The sequence below is a fragment of the Musca autumnalis genome, unplaced genomic scaffold (genome assembly GCF_047663935.1).
Source record: "Musca autumnalis isolate F117 unplaced genomic scaffold, ASM4766393v1 scaffold_3, whole genome shotgun sequence".
Lineage (NCBI taxonomy): Eukaryota > Metazoa > Arthropoda > Insecta > Diptera > Muscidae > Musca > Musca autumnalis.
Genome location: NW_027411866.1, coordinates 105,369,964 through 105,384,424, shown reverse-complemented (window position 1 = coordinate 105,384,424; position 14,461 = coordinate 105,369,964). Strand labels below are relative to the sequence as shown.

Here is a 14,461-nt window from a genome sequence, read left to right as displayed (position 1 = left end):
GTAAAGTAAAATCTAGAATAATGAAGAGAGTTCTACATGGTAGTTGTTGTTGCTTAAATAAAGTAACTGCGTAATAAAAACTTTACGTTACAATTCAAATTTTTAAATTAACGGAAATTAAACTAAACTAACTTAGACCTATCAGTTACATTCGTAACAATATCAATGATATGTAACCTCCTTCAAGTTCGAAGGACGAGCCGCACAATAAAACAACGTTTGTGGTACAACGTTTGTTAGTATGTGAGGTATTTTGTTAAATTTGAAAAAATTGAAATTTTAGTGGAATGATGTGGAAACATCCAAATTGAAAATGTAACGAATTTTTATTCATGTTTTGCAATATATTCAATCAAATGTGAGCAATTATTAGTTTTTTTTTTTTTTTAAATTCAAATAATTTATAGACATTTCCTTATTTTGTTTACATATACTTTTGACACTAGCGTTACAAACAAAAACAAATTTCTATGTGTTTGTTGTTGAGTTGTATTTGTTATAGTATTTACTTTACCTTATATTTGTTCGGCCATGCTTCCTATTATTCGTTTCAAGAAACTCGCTAGTGTGACCAAGGACTTACGGCTGCCGCAATCCAGATACTGAAAATAACAATCGAAATAACTCGATCACGTATGCGAGAATAACGGGTAGTGTCATGGTTCACCCGATAAACCTTCCTGTCACCTGGTCTGACAAGTGACAACACCTGGCGAACGGTCGTTTCCCTGAGTCCGACCATCACCCCATTCCCCCATCTGAACGCCACACTTTCAATATTCATGGGAAAGATAATTGGCCTAGTTTCAGAGAGTTCACTAATCTCTGCTTCAGAGATCTGCCCAACCCTTCTGATGTTCGGGTAGCTGAAAGGAAGTTCCGAGACATCGTCACTACTACAGTCGCACGCAAAATACCTGGTTGTCGAATACCGGAAGTAAGACCAAATTTTCCCTGTGGAACGACGGAATTAGCAAATAAGCGTGATGAGCTTCGTCGTGCCACCCCTGTGACCGCAGAGTAAGGGAGCTGACACTGGAAGTATCTTCAAGATATAGAGAGAGATGTTCTAGTTTACAAGAGAGAACCACTATTCCCGGTCCACACTAGGTTTAAATGGTATTCACACAAATGAAGTCGCAGATGTCATAAACAACTATCGTGTGAATGCGGCCTCGGAGTACATTTCCCATCTATAGCAGCTATGGAGCGTCAGTTGCCACGCAAACCACAGTAGTTTTAATTCAACTACGCTCGATATGGTGCACCCCTCTAAATTCCTATAGGGCAAGGATTGATAACACAATGCAAAACATCTGTCCAGCATGCGACACAAGTCCGCACGACACACTGTACTTTCAACTGCCCTGCCATGGCGCAATAATACAGGTACAACGGCAAAAACAGCTGATCTTCATACCAGTTGTCAAAATGCATTATTGTGAATAAAATCACATACAAAATGTAAACAAGCAATTCACAATAATGCATTATTGTGACCAAATTTGACGTTTCGTATGATTTGATGCAACACCTTCTTATTAGAGTTGTACAATCTAGTTCATTTGAAAGATCTAGTTCAATAGCTCAGCTCTTTTAACTGAACTAGTTCAGTAATCTAGTTCATAGTTCACTATCCAGTTCAATAATTTGGATCAGAATCGTTCACCGGCTCTTAATCGGTCGTTTAATGAAAACGCATATATGCGTATACATACACCAAATACAAACAAACAAAAGACTAATATAATTTAACTACTCCATAACAAAAATATTACATTTACATAGTTTTATTGCATTTTTTAAGAAAGATTAATTAATTTTAGAAAAAAAAAAAACATCCTTCATTTAGGTGGCTGGCAAAAAATCTTATGTTGTGTGTGTGTGTGTAGAAATTGTCATTGCGTAGGCGCTTTGTGCGTGTGTGTTTCTTTTTATGTTTTCCCTTTTTCCATCCAAAAAGACAGATTCATTAGGTAATCGATTCGACAAATTGTTATATGTTATGTCTCTGTTTTTGTAGAAATCTTCATTTTCGGACAGCTATTCCATGTACCTTGATTCAAAACATAAACAAACTGATCACATTACGAAGGCATCCCTTAAGATAGACGACGCCGTCACTTTATATATTTGTGAACGACATGTTGAACCAGATTGTGAATCGTTCGTTCGTTGATCGTTCGTTGATCGCTGACTGATTATAGTTCAGTGAACTATTGAACTATAATGACCTATATCCACTGATCTAGTTCATACGCTCTTTTCAATGAATCGTTCAATTGAACTAGTTCGTTCATGAACTATACAACTCTACTTCTTATTCCACCATGTGCCCTACCAAAGCTACTCAACTAACTCCTGTAGTTTTTGTGGTTACAACCCATCAAAGCAACCACACTCCTAGAACTGTAGATAGACGCAGAGCCAGATTAAGCAGAAACACTTAAAAATATCATATGCTGTTACAACAACAAAGCATGTTAGATGTAAATGTTCTCTTATAGTACGTTTACATTGTTATATATCAAGAGGTTGACCCGATAAAAACTCTAATGTAAACATGCCATTTGAAGTTGACGATTATTCAAATTTCGTCGACTGTTATGCCAAGTTTATACTTGCGCTCCAAAATCCACTGGATTTCACGAAATCCTGAAATACACCCCGGTGTTTACAATTATTTTTTGTTGATTTCAAACCATGTCTACCATAAGAAAAGGTAGCAGCAATACACAGCTGACTGAACTGGGTTGTAACGTTAGTGTCAAATTTCATATGACATTTTATACATTTATTTCTATTTCAATGTACATTCTTCTTCTTTATTTGCATATTCGATCTCCGAATATAAGCGACCAATACAATTATATATAATTATCTGTTACAAATTTTAAGGTATGTTCATATATTTTCCATGATCTCCATAAAGGCGTCTCTATTTCTGGCTTCACTCAGTAGGGTTGAGATATTTCCAATGCCGGTCCATTTAAGAATATTGTCAATCCATGATATTTCTTTCCGTCCTCTGGATTTCTTCCCTTCTATTGTTCCAGTGATTATGGTTTGGAGCAGTTTGTATTTTGCGTTCCTCATTACATGTCCAAGATATGAGATATGTTCCTTTACGTGCAAGAATCTTCAAGTTTTACAACTTTTTACTCGAAAAGCGTTCCGTAACTTCAGACACCATACAAATCATATGGAAGTAGATTACAACTTTTGCTACTTTTGCCAGTTTTACCATTTTCAAAAGTAAAGGAACAGACCAATGATGTTTTTCTTCTTTTTATTGTTCCAATGAGTTCCCGTTGACGGTTAACCCTTGAAAGAACCACAGAATTTGGTGTTATGCCAAGTTTACACTTGCGCTCTAAAATCCACAGGATTTCACGAAATCCTGAAATACACCCCGGTGTTTACACTTATTTTTTTGTTGATTTCAAGCATATCACAATAATCAAGGTAGATGCAAATGCGCAGCTGATCAAACATGAATTTTAGAAAAAAGTTGTTGTAAATTGAATTAATCATCAAAAATTTACGACAATATAGAACTTTACTGCTTTATTTCGAAAATGATCGTAAAATTATCTATATATCGTATTAATTGTTTATAATACTAAGAAATTTAAAACTAAAAAATGATTTTATCGTTGAGACATTATAATAATAAATTTTGATACATAAAAGTTGTGTTCAGAAACTGCAAAATATTACTACTTGCAGTATTTTCCCCGCCGTTTAGTGCTAGAAATGCGTTCCAGTACTCCGAAATCTAGCAAGACTTGCACTTGATTTTGAATAAAAGCCTCTTCTCCTGTTCTCTGCTATAAAAAATTGGCCAAGTAAAAACTGGCAGCATGTTTTTTGGAATCTGAACACGATGGCTGATACGCTGATTTTGGCATTTTTGCTGGAGTTTTTGCAATTTCCGTCATTTTTTCGTTCCCGTATTTTTTAAGAAATTTGTATGGGGAAGCAATTTTTGACAATTCGGTCTATTTTCTAACATTACGATTGAAAAAAGTACGGGAACACAATGAAAAATAGCATTGTAACAATGTAATTTAATATTTTTTCACGTTGTTTACAAATTTTGATATTAACATATTTTGTTTCAGCAATTCGCACATCTACCTTGTTTATTGTGATACGTGAAAAGTGTTGCAACTTTTGGTACTTTTTTAGGCAAAAGCAAGGTTGTATATCATGTGTACTGTGATTTCGATGTTGATTTCGCTGAAATCACGAAATAAGATGATTTCATTTTTGTATGCGAAATCATGATAAATTTTGCATGATTTCGCACGAAATCACGAAACGCCTTCGAAATCACGAAAAGACGCCGAATGTAAACCAAACATTAGATGTGTCCATGGAATTTTTAGGATACGACGGTAGATCCACATTTCAAAGGCTTCCAATTTCTTTATTTCAGCGGTTTTTAGTGTCCATACTTCTGAGCCGTACAGCAGAACCGACCAGACATAAGTTTTAATAAATCGTATTTTTTTCCATATTTATGTCATGACTACATAAAATATTTTTGTATTTGAAAAATGCATCTCTTGCCATTTCAATTCTGCATCGTATTTCTTTCGAGTTGTCCCAGTTTTCATTTATTTTGACGCCAAGATATTTAAAGTTCTGTACTTTATCGATATGTGTATTATTTATATATATTTCGGTTGTACTTTGGTTTCTAGACCTGGTTATCACCATATATTTAGTTTGTACATTAGGGACATATATTTTTGAGAAAAAAATATATCATTCGGAAAAAACCATTTCCCAGAAAGACTTCTTCATATCAATGACATGTAACCTCCTCCAAGTTCGAACGATAAGCCGCGCAGTAAATCCCCGCTTGTGGAGGCGATACAACGTTTATTAATATGTGAGGTATTTTGTTAAAATTTAAAAAAATAAAGCCATAATAAACATGTGCTTCTTTGATTTCTAAAACAAAACATTGAAACAGCTTCTCCTTTTTCTATGAATTTCCAGCGACCCCAAACTTTTCTGCAAGAATTCTACTTTCTGTGAGAATTTATGCATTTAGTGGAATGATGTGGAAACATAAAAATTGAAAATGTAACGAATTTTCATTCATGTTTTCCAAAATATTCAACCAAATGTGAAAAATTATAAGTTTTTTAAAATTCCAATAATTTATAGACATTTCCTTGTTTTGTTTACAAATACAACTGGCAGTAACGTTACAAACAAAAACAAATTCCTTTGTGGTTGTTGTTCGAGTTGTATTTGTTGTAGTATTAACTTTACCTTATATTTGTTCTACCATGATTTCAAACATATCACAATAACCAAGGTAGATGCATATGCGCAGCTGATCGAACATGAATTTTCAAAACAAGTTGTTGTAAATTGAATTAGTCATCAAAAATATACGACAATATAGAACTTTACAACTTTGTTTCGAAAATTATATACATATATCGTATTAGATGTGTAGTACTAACAAATTAAAAAATTAAAAATGATTTTATCGTTTAGACATCATAATAATAAATTTTGATAGATAAAAGCTGTTTTCGGAACCTGCAAAATATTACTACTTGTAGTAGTTTTCCCGTTTAGTGCTAAAAAACATTCACGTACTCCGAAATCTAACAAGACTTGCACTTCTCGTTAAACAAAAATAGCGCCGAATAACACCCTCTACTGCTGTTTTACACAATACCATTTAGGCCTAGTAGAAACTAGCAGCATGTTCTTTAGCTTGTAAATACGATAGCTGATACGTTGATTTTGACATTTCTGCTGGAGTTTTTGCAATTTCCGTCATTTCCCGCTCCCGTATTTTTAAGAAATTTGTAAGGAGAAGCAATTTTTGACAATTCGCTCTTTTTTCTAATATTACCATTAAAAAACTACGGGAATACAATGAAAATTAGCATTGTAACAAAGTAATTTAATACTTTTTTCACATTGTTTACAAATTTTGATACTAAAATGTTTTGTTGCAGCAATTGACCATCTACCTTGTTTATTGTGATACGTGAAAAGTTTTGCAACTTTTGGTACTTTTTAGGCAAAATCAAGGTTGTATGTCATGTGTACTGTGATTTCGATGAAATCACGAAATGAGATGATTTCATTTTTGTATGCGAAATCATGATAAATTTTGCTTGATTCCGCGCGAAATCACGAAACGACGCCGAATGTAAACCAAGCATTAAGTTGTTAATCTGCTTCATCCTTTTTATGTCAAATACATCAAAGTATTTTTCGACTTGTTGAACCCTACATTCATCAGCTGATTTCAATTTCTCATTGTTTTGGTTACTCATTCATATCTATCTTTCTCTTTAATTTTTTTCGTTGAACTCTTATTCACCAAAGTAAGCCCAGCAAATAAATCGTTTATGCAAAAATCTTTTGTTAACTCTTATCTCTTTCAAAGATAAACAAAACCAATTAAAAATCAAAAAAAAAACTTCTTATGGTAATACAAACTGATATTTGATATTTTCATTGTACCGAAAATGTCCTGTTTTGGTTGCAGTAAAAAATATGGCCTTTTCACTAAAGAGGTATGTACCAAAACATGGGTAAACAATTACTCATTCCATATAATGACTTAAATGTCGTTTTCTGATCGGGCTGACATTTTTACAGCAGATATCCCTTGGTACCCTGAATACAACGATATATAATTGTTCCGGGAGGAAGTCCATACTTCCCGAGATATGGGTCATGAAATTTCCGAAATTTCGTACTTTAACACCATTAAGTTGTTTATGGACACCTCTCGGATCGGCCTGAAATTTTTACAGCAGATAGCCCTTGGTACCCTGAATACAACGATATATAATTTTCCGGGGGAAGTCCATACTTCCTGATATATGGGTCTTGATATTTTACAATTCTAACGTGGGCAATATGGGTATCGTTTTAAAGCATATGGAGAGTTAATTTTGGGTATGCGACCTATTTCACACCTGTTTAGAGAATAATGTATTAAATTCCTGGTCAAAGCCGGCTACTTAGGAAACTTTCAATTTAAAAGAAAGTTTTGATCGCGTAGCCCTCCTTTGCTCCTGTAAATAAGGGAAATTCCTAAATCACCGGCCGAAGACCGCCTACTTAAGAATTTTTTATGTTGACGTTTAATAAATTATTACTAGAAAATATTATTACCATTATTAATTATTGGCGGTATTAGAAAGTGCTCTTCGTGAGCATTAAAACGAGTTTCATATTGCATAGGTTTTAGAAATAATGGTGATAAAAGTAAAGAAGTCAAGACTCGTATCTCGGGAAGTATGGATTTCCCTTCGGAAAGCTATATATCGTTGTGTTCAGGGTCCTTAGGGCTACCTATGGTAAAAGATTTCAGCCCGATCCGAGATGTGCCCATAAACAACCTAATGATGTTAAAGTACGACATTTCCGAAGAATGGATTTGTTGTATTCAGGGTCCCAAGGGCTACCTATTGTAAAAATGTCAGATCTATCCGACAGGTGCCCCTAAACGACACTTGTTCCCAGATAATAACTACACCATTTTCACATGTAATTCGAAGAATATCAGTTGTAATTTGAATATTTCATTTCAAATTCCAAACATTTCACTTGTAAATTGATTTTTTCATTTCAAATTCGAAACATTTCACTTGTAATTTGAGAATTCCATTCGAAATTCGAATTATTTCATTTGTAATTTGAATTTTTTTCATTTGAAATTCGAATTTTTCCATTTGTTATTTTTTTATTTTTTCATTTGAAATTCCAAATGAAAAACTTGATTTACAAATAGATAAATTCAAATTACAAATAGAAACATTCGAATTACAAATGAAATAATTCGAACTACAAATGAAACATTCAAATTACAATTTAAATAATTCGAATTTCAAATGGAATTCTCAAATTACAAATGAAATAATTCGAATTTCAATTGGAATTCTCAAATTACAGGTGAAATGTTTCGAATTTCAAATGAAATAATCAAATTACAAGTGAAATTCTTCGAATTACATGTGAAAATGGTGTAGAATATGTAAGATTTCCCCTTTTTCTTCTAAATTAGTACGGTTGTCCAAATTGTGGTTATTCCTACTGCGCCAAGTGTCTTAAAAGACCAGTGGCTGTTCCAAAACACAATGATAAGGTGATGAATGTGTGTCTAATATGTTATGACAAATTATCAAAATTACAAGCTGCCGAAAAGGTCATCGATGTGGAATCATTGCCTGGAACTATTGTGACAAAAACAAATCGAGGAAAGACCATGGAAAATAATCTCAATACGGATATTAATAAATTGCTTGAGGTTGAACCATCGGTAGCTCTAACGGGTGAAGTTTTAGCACCAATATCCCCCACACCACAAATGACTGCTTCTACACATTCCAGCGGTGAAAATTCCGATATAACGGAAAATTTAGATTCAGCCATATTACAACGGTTGAAAAATTTAAAAACAAATGGTCAGCAACAACAGTTGCCTTCAGATGAAGAAATACGTTCTAGACTGGCTAATTTAAATGGTATACCTTACAAGGATTACTCGAAAAAAGATTTACTCTTAAATGTTGATCAACGTTCGGATCAGGAGAAAATGAATGATTTACTAAAACAATTTATGGGAGAAGCTCAGCTGGATCAGCGTATCGAAACGGAACGTAACGATGCAATATCTGATATTGAGAGAAGATTACGGGCATTACGCGATGCACCGGTGGATGGTGTTGCAGCAGGTGCAGCTATTTCGAGTGGCCTAGCAAGGCCTTTTGGAGATATTTCGCCGGATACCAACACTCCTAGTGATAATGAAATCGACGATGAAGCGATTTTGAAAGATATTATGCAGAAGGTAAGGATTCTAGTTGTGCCATTTGTCTTTGCTTCTAGTTTTATGTTAATGTCAAATTGGTATATGGTTGCAGTATTTAGCCGAAGCCCGTTTACCCGAAGCTCCCAGCACGTTAGAAACTGAACTGGCGGCCAGTGTTCCACCACCACCGGCTGGTACGGCAACCGAAGAACTACCCTGGTGCAATATCTGCAACGAAGATGCTGTCTTTCGTTGTATAGGCTGTGAAGGTGAACTGTTTTGCGCCACTTGCTATCGAGAATGTCATGATGATGATGAAGAATATCGCAGTCATGTCAAGGAACCATATAGTGCACCGCCCAAATTCAAAGAAGATCACTTCTAGGACCAGCTTTGTTGTTTTTTATTTATATTCTAATCGACATATGTATATGTGTGTGTGTATTTTGATATTATATTGTTTTTGTAATCAATTTGCTTATTGATTCAATCTTTTTTGTTATAAAAAACTTAACAATTAACACTTAATAAAGTCCAAAAACAAAAGTTGTTAAGGCAATATAAAAAAGAAACGAATAATTTTTATAAAAAATAATTTCGATTGAAAATTAAGTCAACTATTGTTTACATTAAGCTACACTGAAGCTTAAAAATCTTAAAAAATAACGCCTAGGGACAACAAATATTTTCTCTATGTGAATAAAAAACACATAGCTCTCCAACTATGTTCTATTTGATCTCTAAACTTACACTTAGGCATAACAAAGTGTACAACGTCAAGTTGTCGTCGTATTACATTTTGCTAATACGTAACAAATTCAGCAGCACTTTTTCACTTACAAAAAATTGGTCAGTTTTTTCTTTAAGTTAGTTTTGTTTACATGGTTCATTTTGGTGTTATTTCATATCAAAACATTATTAATCCATTTACCAAAAAATATATGTCATGTTCTTCTTTTTCGTCTTTGGAAAGGGTTGGGGATGGGGTGAGTTTTTCTTCTACTCTACGCTATTCATGCATATCAGACTTATACTCTAAATTCGAGTTATTGCACTATGGCATTGTGCTGGGCAATTATGGAAAAATCTTTTCACCAACTAGAAACGTAACTTTTCCAAATATTTTGGAACTAAATGTTGTGCTGAGTAGCGATCAAATGTAAAATATTCAAAAAATTTCTCACGCTGTTTACGAAACAGGGCTGGATTGCGGCACCAGTTGTAAAGCATTTTTATCAGTTGATTGGAAGTATTGTAGAGGTTTTCTTTGGGATATAATTCGGGGTAGACCAGTTTATTTGGGGCAATTGGCATACAACCACAATAGGTTGCTTCAAGCCTGTAACAAAGAAAAATTGTCATAATAAAACTAAAAAAAGTATAGTTTCTAAAAAAACTTACATGGCAACTCCATAAAATTCATGACCAGCCGTGGATATAACCACATCACCATCTAATAAAGTCTTGACATATTTATCACGCGACAAGAAACCAAAATTAATTAGCTTGGAACCCAGCTTATCCTGCAAGCCCTCAAATGCTTCCGGCGAAGTGTTATACGTTTCACCACATATGGTTACCTTAAAATCCACTTGGCGTTTATTCAATTCCAACAGTACTTCAACTAATAACTTTGGATTTTTATCATGTTCCCAACGATGAGGCCATATCAAATGCAGACAATCATTTGCATTCTCTGTGGTCAATGAATTCATTTGTACATCACCACCAACAATGAGACGCTTATTGGGAAACGCATGGAACTTTATGGGAAAGTAAATGACCTCACATTTCTTTTCGATTTTCTCACGTAAATGCTTTAATTTTAGGTCAGGTTGTATATTTAAAAATGGCTGGATATTGTCCAGAAATGAAGTACGATTAAAATTAGAATTGAAGATCACATTATCAGCGGCAAGACTGAAAGATAAGTTTTTCTATAAAAAAGAAGATTCATAATATATGTTTCAGCTTACTCACCATGTCATAATTTGATTAAGTCCATATTGACAATCCCTTTCTTTGACTTCTCTAACCGGATAGACTAATTGATTTTCATGGAAATATACAATTTTCTTGCATACATTAAGATCTGGACGGCATCCCAATAGCTCAGCCAAATTCAGTACGGATGATGTGAACAAAACTTTGTACTCATGATTTTGTGGTATCACTTGAGAGAAATATAATGCACCTGTACGTGCACGCCAATGCCATTTCTTTGCCGGAAGACTAAAGATTTCATAGTCAGTCACGTTTAGACCTTAAAGGAAAAAATATAAATGTTGCGGTTAAGTGGGTTAATCTAAAAAAGGGAAGTGAAGCAAAATATGTTTTTTAAAGATTCGTTACTGTTAACACACACGACCCTGCGGGACCAGTTTGAAAATAGTCAGTTACAAAGCAATTATTTTACAACAAACTATAAATTAGTTGAAAAGTCATCTAGAGATAAACCATTTGAAAACGTTGAACGTTCAATAATGTGTTTCCGACGCAAATAATTCTCATATACACTTTCGTAACTATTTCGATATAAATGCAACATACAATTATACAAACTATTTTTGATAGACTCGACATACCAAAGGTGGAGGTGGAACAACTAGGAATCATACTGGAAGCAACTGGTGCCAAATAGTCAAAGATAAAAGCAAAAGAGAAGATTAGAAGAAGTCAAAAATAAAATATAATAAATAAAAATATATTTGGTTCATAACTAATTAAAAGTAATGGAGATATGGACAATTGTCGCAGGGGATGGACAGATGTTTGTTGTCCTGTTATCAGGTATTGATCGGTTTATATATCAATATATATCGGTTTATATCTACAGGGACGAAGTTGAGCTAATACTAATGTTGTCTGCTAGGGAAGTTGTTTTAGATTATATATTATACCTCTACCAGACGTTCGATAAGTGACCAACAAAGCCGCCAGCAAATAGGATGTATGAGGAAAATATTGAAGTCACCATCCCAATACAGCATGGTGAATGTTGACCGATGTCAAAAATATTGATGTCACCATGATCCCAATAAACATAAATGTTGAACTGTAGCTGCCCTACTCCCATGTGCCAATGACTGGAAAATATTGCCGTCACCATGGTTCCAAACAGCGTAGAAAATAATGAAAAGTACAATTGTGGGACTTTACTATCCTTCGTTCAAACCACATTCCATCACACACTTTTAAACACACCCTTGGGCTTGGGCGATAGGTCTTATCTTACTGACACAATTTTGTTGACCTATCTTAATCCGACAATGCAGCAAATAAACATTTCTATTGTAAACAAGATTAACTCCTAAATCGATCGTTCTAATCTAACGGGGATATGTCGCTTGTTAGATACACATACTGAGACCACAACACTTACATTCAATCAACGTATCAATTAATTGCTTATGACTACCACCATAAAATGGTTCTATTATCAAAATAGAAGGTTTGGACATGATTTTATAAAGAGTTTATTATGAATTTGATAAACTATCAATGAATTAAAGAATTATTAATTATAATTCGAGTTGTTAGTTTTAATGAAATATTCTCCTGGAAGAACTATATTGGAACTATATCCGACCCTTTCTTCCCAGCTGGTTTCTTTCGATCATCTAGTTCAGTTCGTTCATCTAGTTCATGGCACAATAATACAGGTACAGCGGCAAAAACAGCTGATTATAACACTTGTTGTCAAAACACATTATGGCGAATAAAATCACATTCAAAAAGTAAACAAGCAATTCACAGTAATGGTTTATTGTGAACAAATTTGACGTTTGGTCTGATAAATGGCACAATTATTGTTATTAATGTAACACCTTCTTATTCCACCATGATCTAGTTCAATCATGCACACACTTGGTCTGTTCCCGCACTTTTGCAAAAGTAGTGGTGAATGACTCTCACATAAAATGTGTGGTGTTTTGGTGTAAGGCATGGGACAATGATACAGGTACAACGGCAAAAAACAACTGATTATCACAATTGTTGTCAAAATGCATTAAGCTGAAAACACATCCTACGTTTGAGTAAAGTTTTGTGTCATTTCTGGTAGAAGAATAAAGAAAAATTTAACCTGGCAGCATTTGTTGTTTTATTCATCTACCAGAAATTACACAAAAGCTTTGTTCCAGAACTAAAAAGTTTTTACACATTCATCACATTTTGCAAAATGCGTTCCCGTACACCAAAAAAGTTGCAAAATGTTTAATTCTCTTTGAACGAAAATGGCGCTAAATAGCTTTCTCTTTAGAATCATTTTACACGACAAATTTGGGCGAGCAAAAATGTTCAACATGTTTGCTGGCTTCTGGTTGGCTGACACGCCGACTTTGACATTTGTTCCAGTTTTTTGACGTTTCTGCAATTTTTTCGTTCCCGTACATTTTAGAAAAATGTGTATGTGGAACACATTTTTGACAGTTTGCTCTTTTGACACTTTTATCATTAAAAAAGTACTGGAACGAAGCTAAAACTTTACTCAAACGTTGGATGCATGGTGGAATAAGGTGTTACATCAAATCATGTCAAACCATGGTGGAATAAGAAGGTGTTACATCAAATCTATGGCACAATAATACAGGTACAGCGACAAAAACAGCTGATTATAACACTAGTTGTCAAAATACTTTATTGTGAATAAAATCACATACAAAAGGTAAACAAGCAATTCACAGTAATAGTTTATTGTGAACAAATTTGACGTTTGGTCTGATAAACAGCGTACGTAAAAATACTTTAAATAACATTTCCAATCGTTTCGTTTCGTATTTTCCATAGTAAAAATACAAAACGAAACATAACCCACGCTGGCGGAGTTCACTGTTTCATTTTGTTTACATTCGCGAGTGGGAACAAAACGATTAGCGAAAAGTACTCAACTCCACAAGAGCAGATAAAAAGCTAAATAGTACTAATGGGTACTTTACACGATATGTTTTTTACATATGAGTTGTCACTTTGCATATACATTTTGTATGGTAGAAGTGACAACTCATATGTAAAAAACATACCGTGTGAAGTACCCCTAAACATGATGAAATAATAAGGTGGCGTAAAATGACCAGATGATTGGTTTCAATCTGTCAAATTGTTTGTTATTGTGAATAAATTGTATGAAAACGTAAACAAACGTTTTGACATATTGAAGAATTTTTGGCAAACACAGAGTTGTATTTGTGCTACTTACGTGACCTGTTAAATAGATCTTGGTACAACACATGTGAATAAATCAAAAACGTTTGGTGGTTGATAAATTATTCACTCTGGTATGTTAATGTTGGTTTATAGGGTTGTTATGCAATCACATGTGTGTGTGTGTGCATGTGTGTGTCATTGACCATAACGCACTGCAAACGTTTGCCAAAAAATCTTTTTGTTTCGGTGGTGAATGAAACAACTCGGCAAAGCATAGCCGAAGTACATTTGAGCAATCGTACGGTTTTCATATTTTTACATTGAAAAGTTTGTGGTTTTGTTTTGGTTGTGAGAATGAAACGATTCAGAGAAGCTGAAAAGTTTGTGGCGTTGTGTGATTGGTACGGGAATCGTTTTGTTTTTTTTTTACATTCATTGCTGATAAATGGCACAATTATTGTTATTGATGTAACACCTTCTTATTCCACCATGATCAAATCTTACCAAACG

The 14,461-nt window shown here is 34.1% G+C and overlaps 2 protein-coding genes across 4 annotated transcripts; one reads left to right on the top strand and one right to left on the bottom strand.

Annotated features, from left to right (window-relative positions):
• The first annotated feature begins 6,273 nt into the window (after nt 1–6,273).
• LOC141397289 (abscission/NoCut checkpoint regulator) lies at nt 6,274–9,378 on the top strand. Its single transcript, XM_073973401.1, has 4 exons — nt 6,274–6,368; nt 6,431–6,560; nt 8,060–8,845; nt 8,919–9,378. The coding sequence occupies exons 2-4, from the start codon at nt 6,513–6,515 to the stop codon at nt 9,189–9,191; spliced, it is 1,107 nt and encodes a 368-aa protein (XP_073829502.1). The 5' UTR covers nt 6,274–6,368; nt 6,431–6,512; the 3' UTR covers nt 9,192–9,378.
• Nucleotides 9,186–12,398, bottom strand: LOC141397288 (tRNA-queuosine alpha-mannosyltransferase). 3 transcript variants are annotated; one of them, XM_073973399.1, is made up of 4 exons: nt 12,189–12,398; nt 10,787–11,069; nt 10,208–10,726; nt 9,186–10,145 (listed from the first exon to the last, which is right to left on the bottom strand). In XM_073973399.1, exons 1-4 carry the CDS (start codon nt 12,265–12,267, stop codon nt 9,905–9,907), a joined length of 1,122 nt encoding a protein of 373 aa, XP_073829500.1. In that variant the 5' UTR covers nt 12,268–12,398; the 3' UTR covers nt 9,186–9,904. The 3 variants fall into 3 exon arrangements, with proteins under 3 accessions (XP_073829500.1, XP_073829501.1, XP_073829499.1); XM_073973400.1 differs by lacking the exon at nt 12,189–12,398 and adding an exon at nt 12,042–12,115; XM_073973398.1 differs by lacking the exon at nt 12,189–12,398 and adding an exon at nt 11,810–11,974.
• Between the last annotated feature and the right edge of the window lie 2,063 nt (nt 12,399–14,461).

Coding starts and splice junctions, on each gene's coding strand:
- LOC141397288 (XM_073973398.1), bottom strand. CDS start 11,915: ATGGTGACGGCAATATTTTCCAGTCATTGGCACATGGGAGTAGGGCAG. Junction 10,727..10,786: donor CTTAATCAAATTATGACATG/GTGAGTAAGCTG, acceptor CTTATCTTTCAG/TCTTGCCGCTGATAATGTGA. Junction 10,146..10,207: donor GAATTTTATGGAGTTGCCAT/GTAAGTTTTTTT, acceptor TCTTTGTTACAG/GCTTGAAGCAACCTATTGTG.
- LOC141397289 (XM_073973401.1), top strand. CDS start 6,513: ATGTCCTGTTTTGGTTGCAGTAAAAAATATGGCCTTTTCACTAAAGAG. Junction 6,561..8,059: donor ATGGCCTTTTCACTAAAGAG/GTATGTACCAAA, acceptor CTTCTAAATTAG/TACGGTTGTCCAAATTGTGG. Junction 8,846..8,918: donor TGAAAGATATTATGCAGAAG/GTAAGGATTCTA, acceptor ATATGGTTGCAG/TATTTAGCCGAAGCCCGTTT.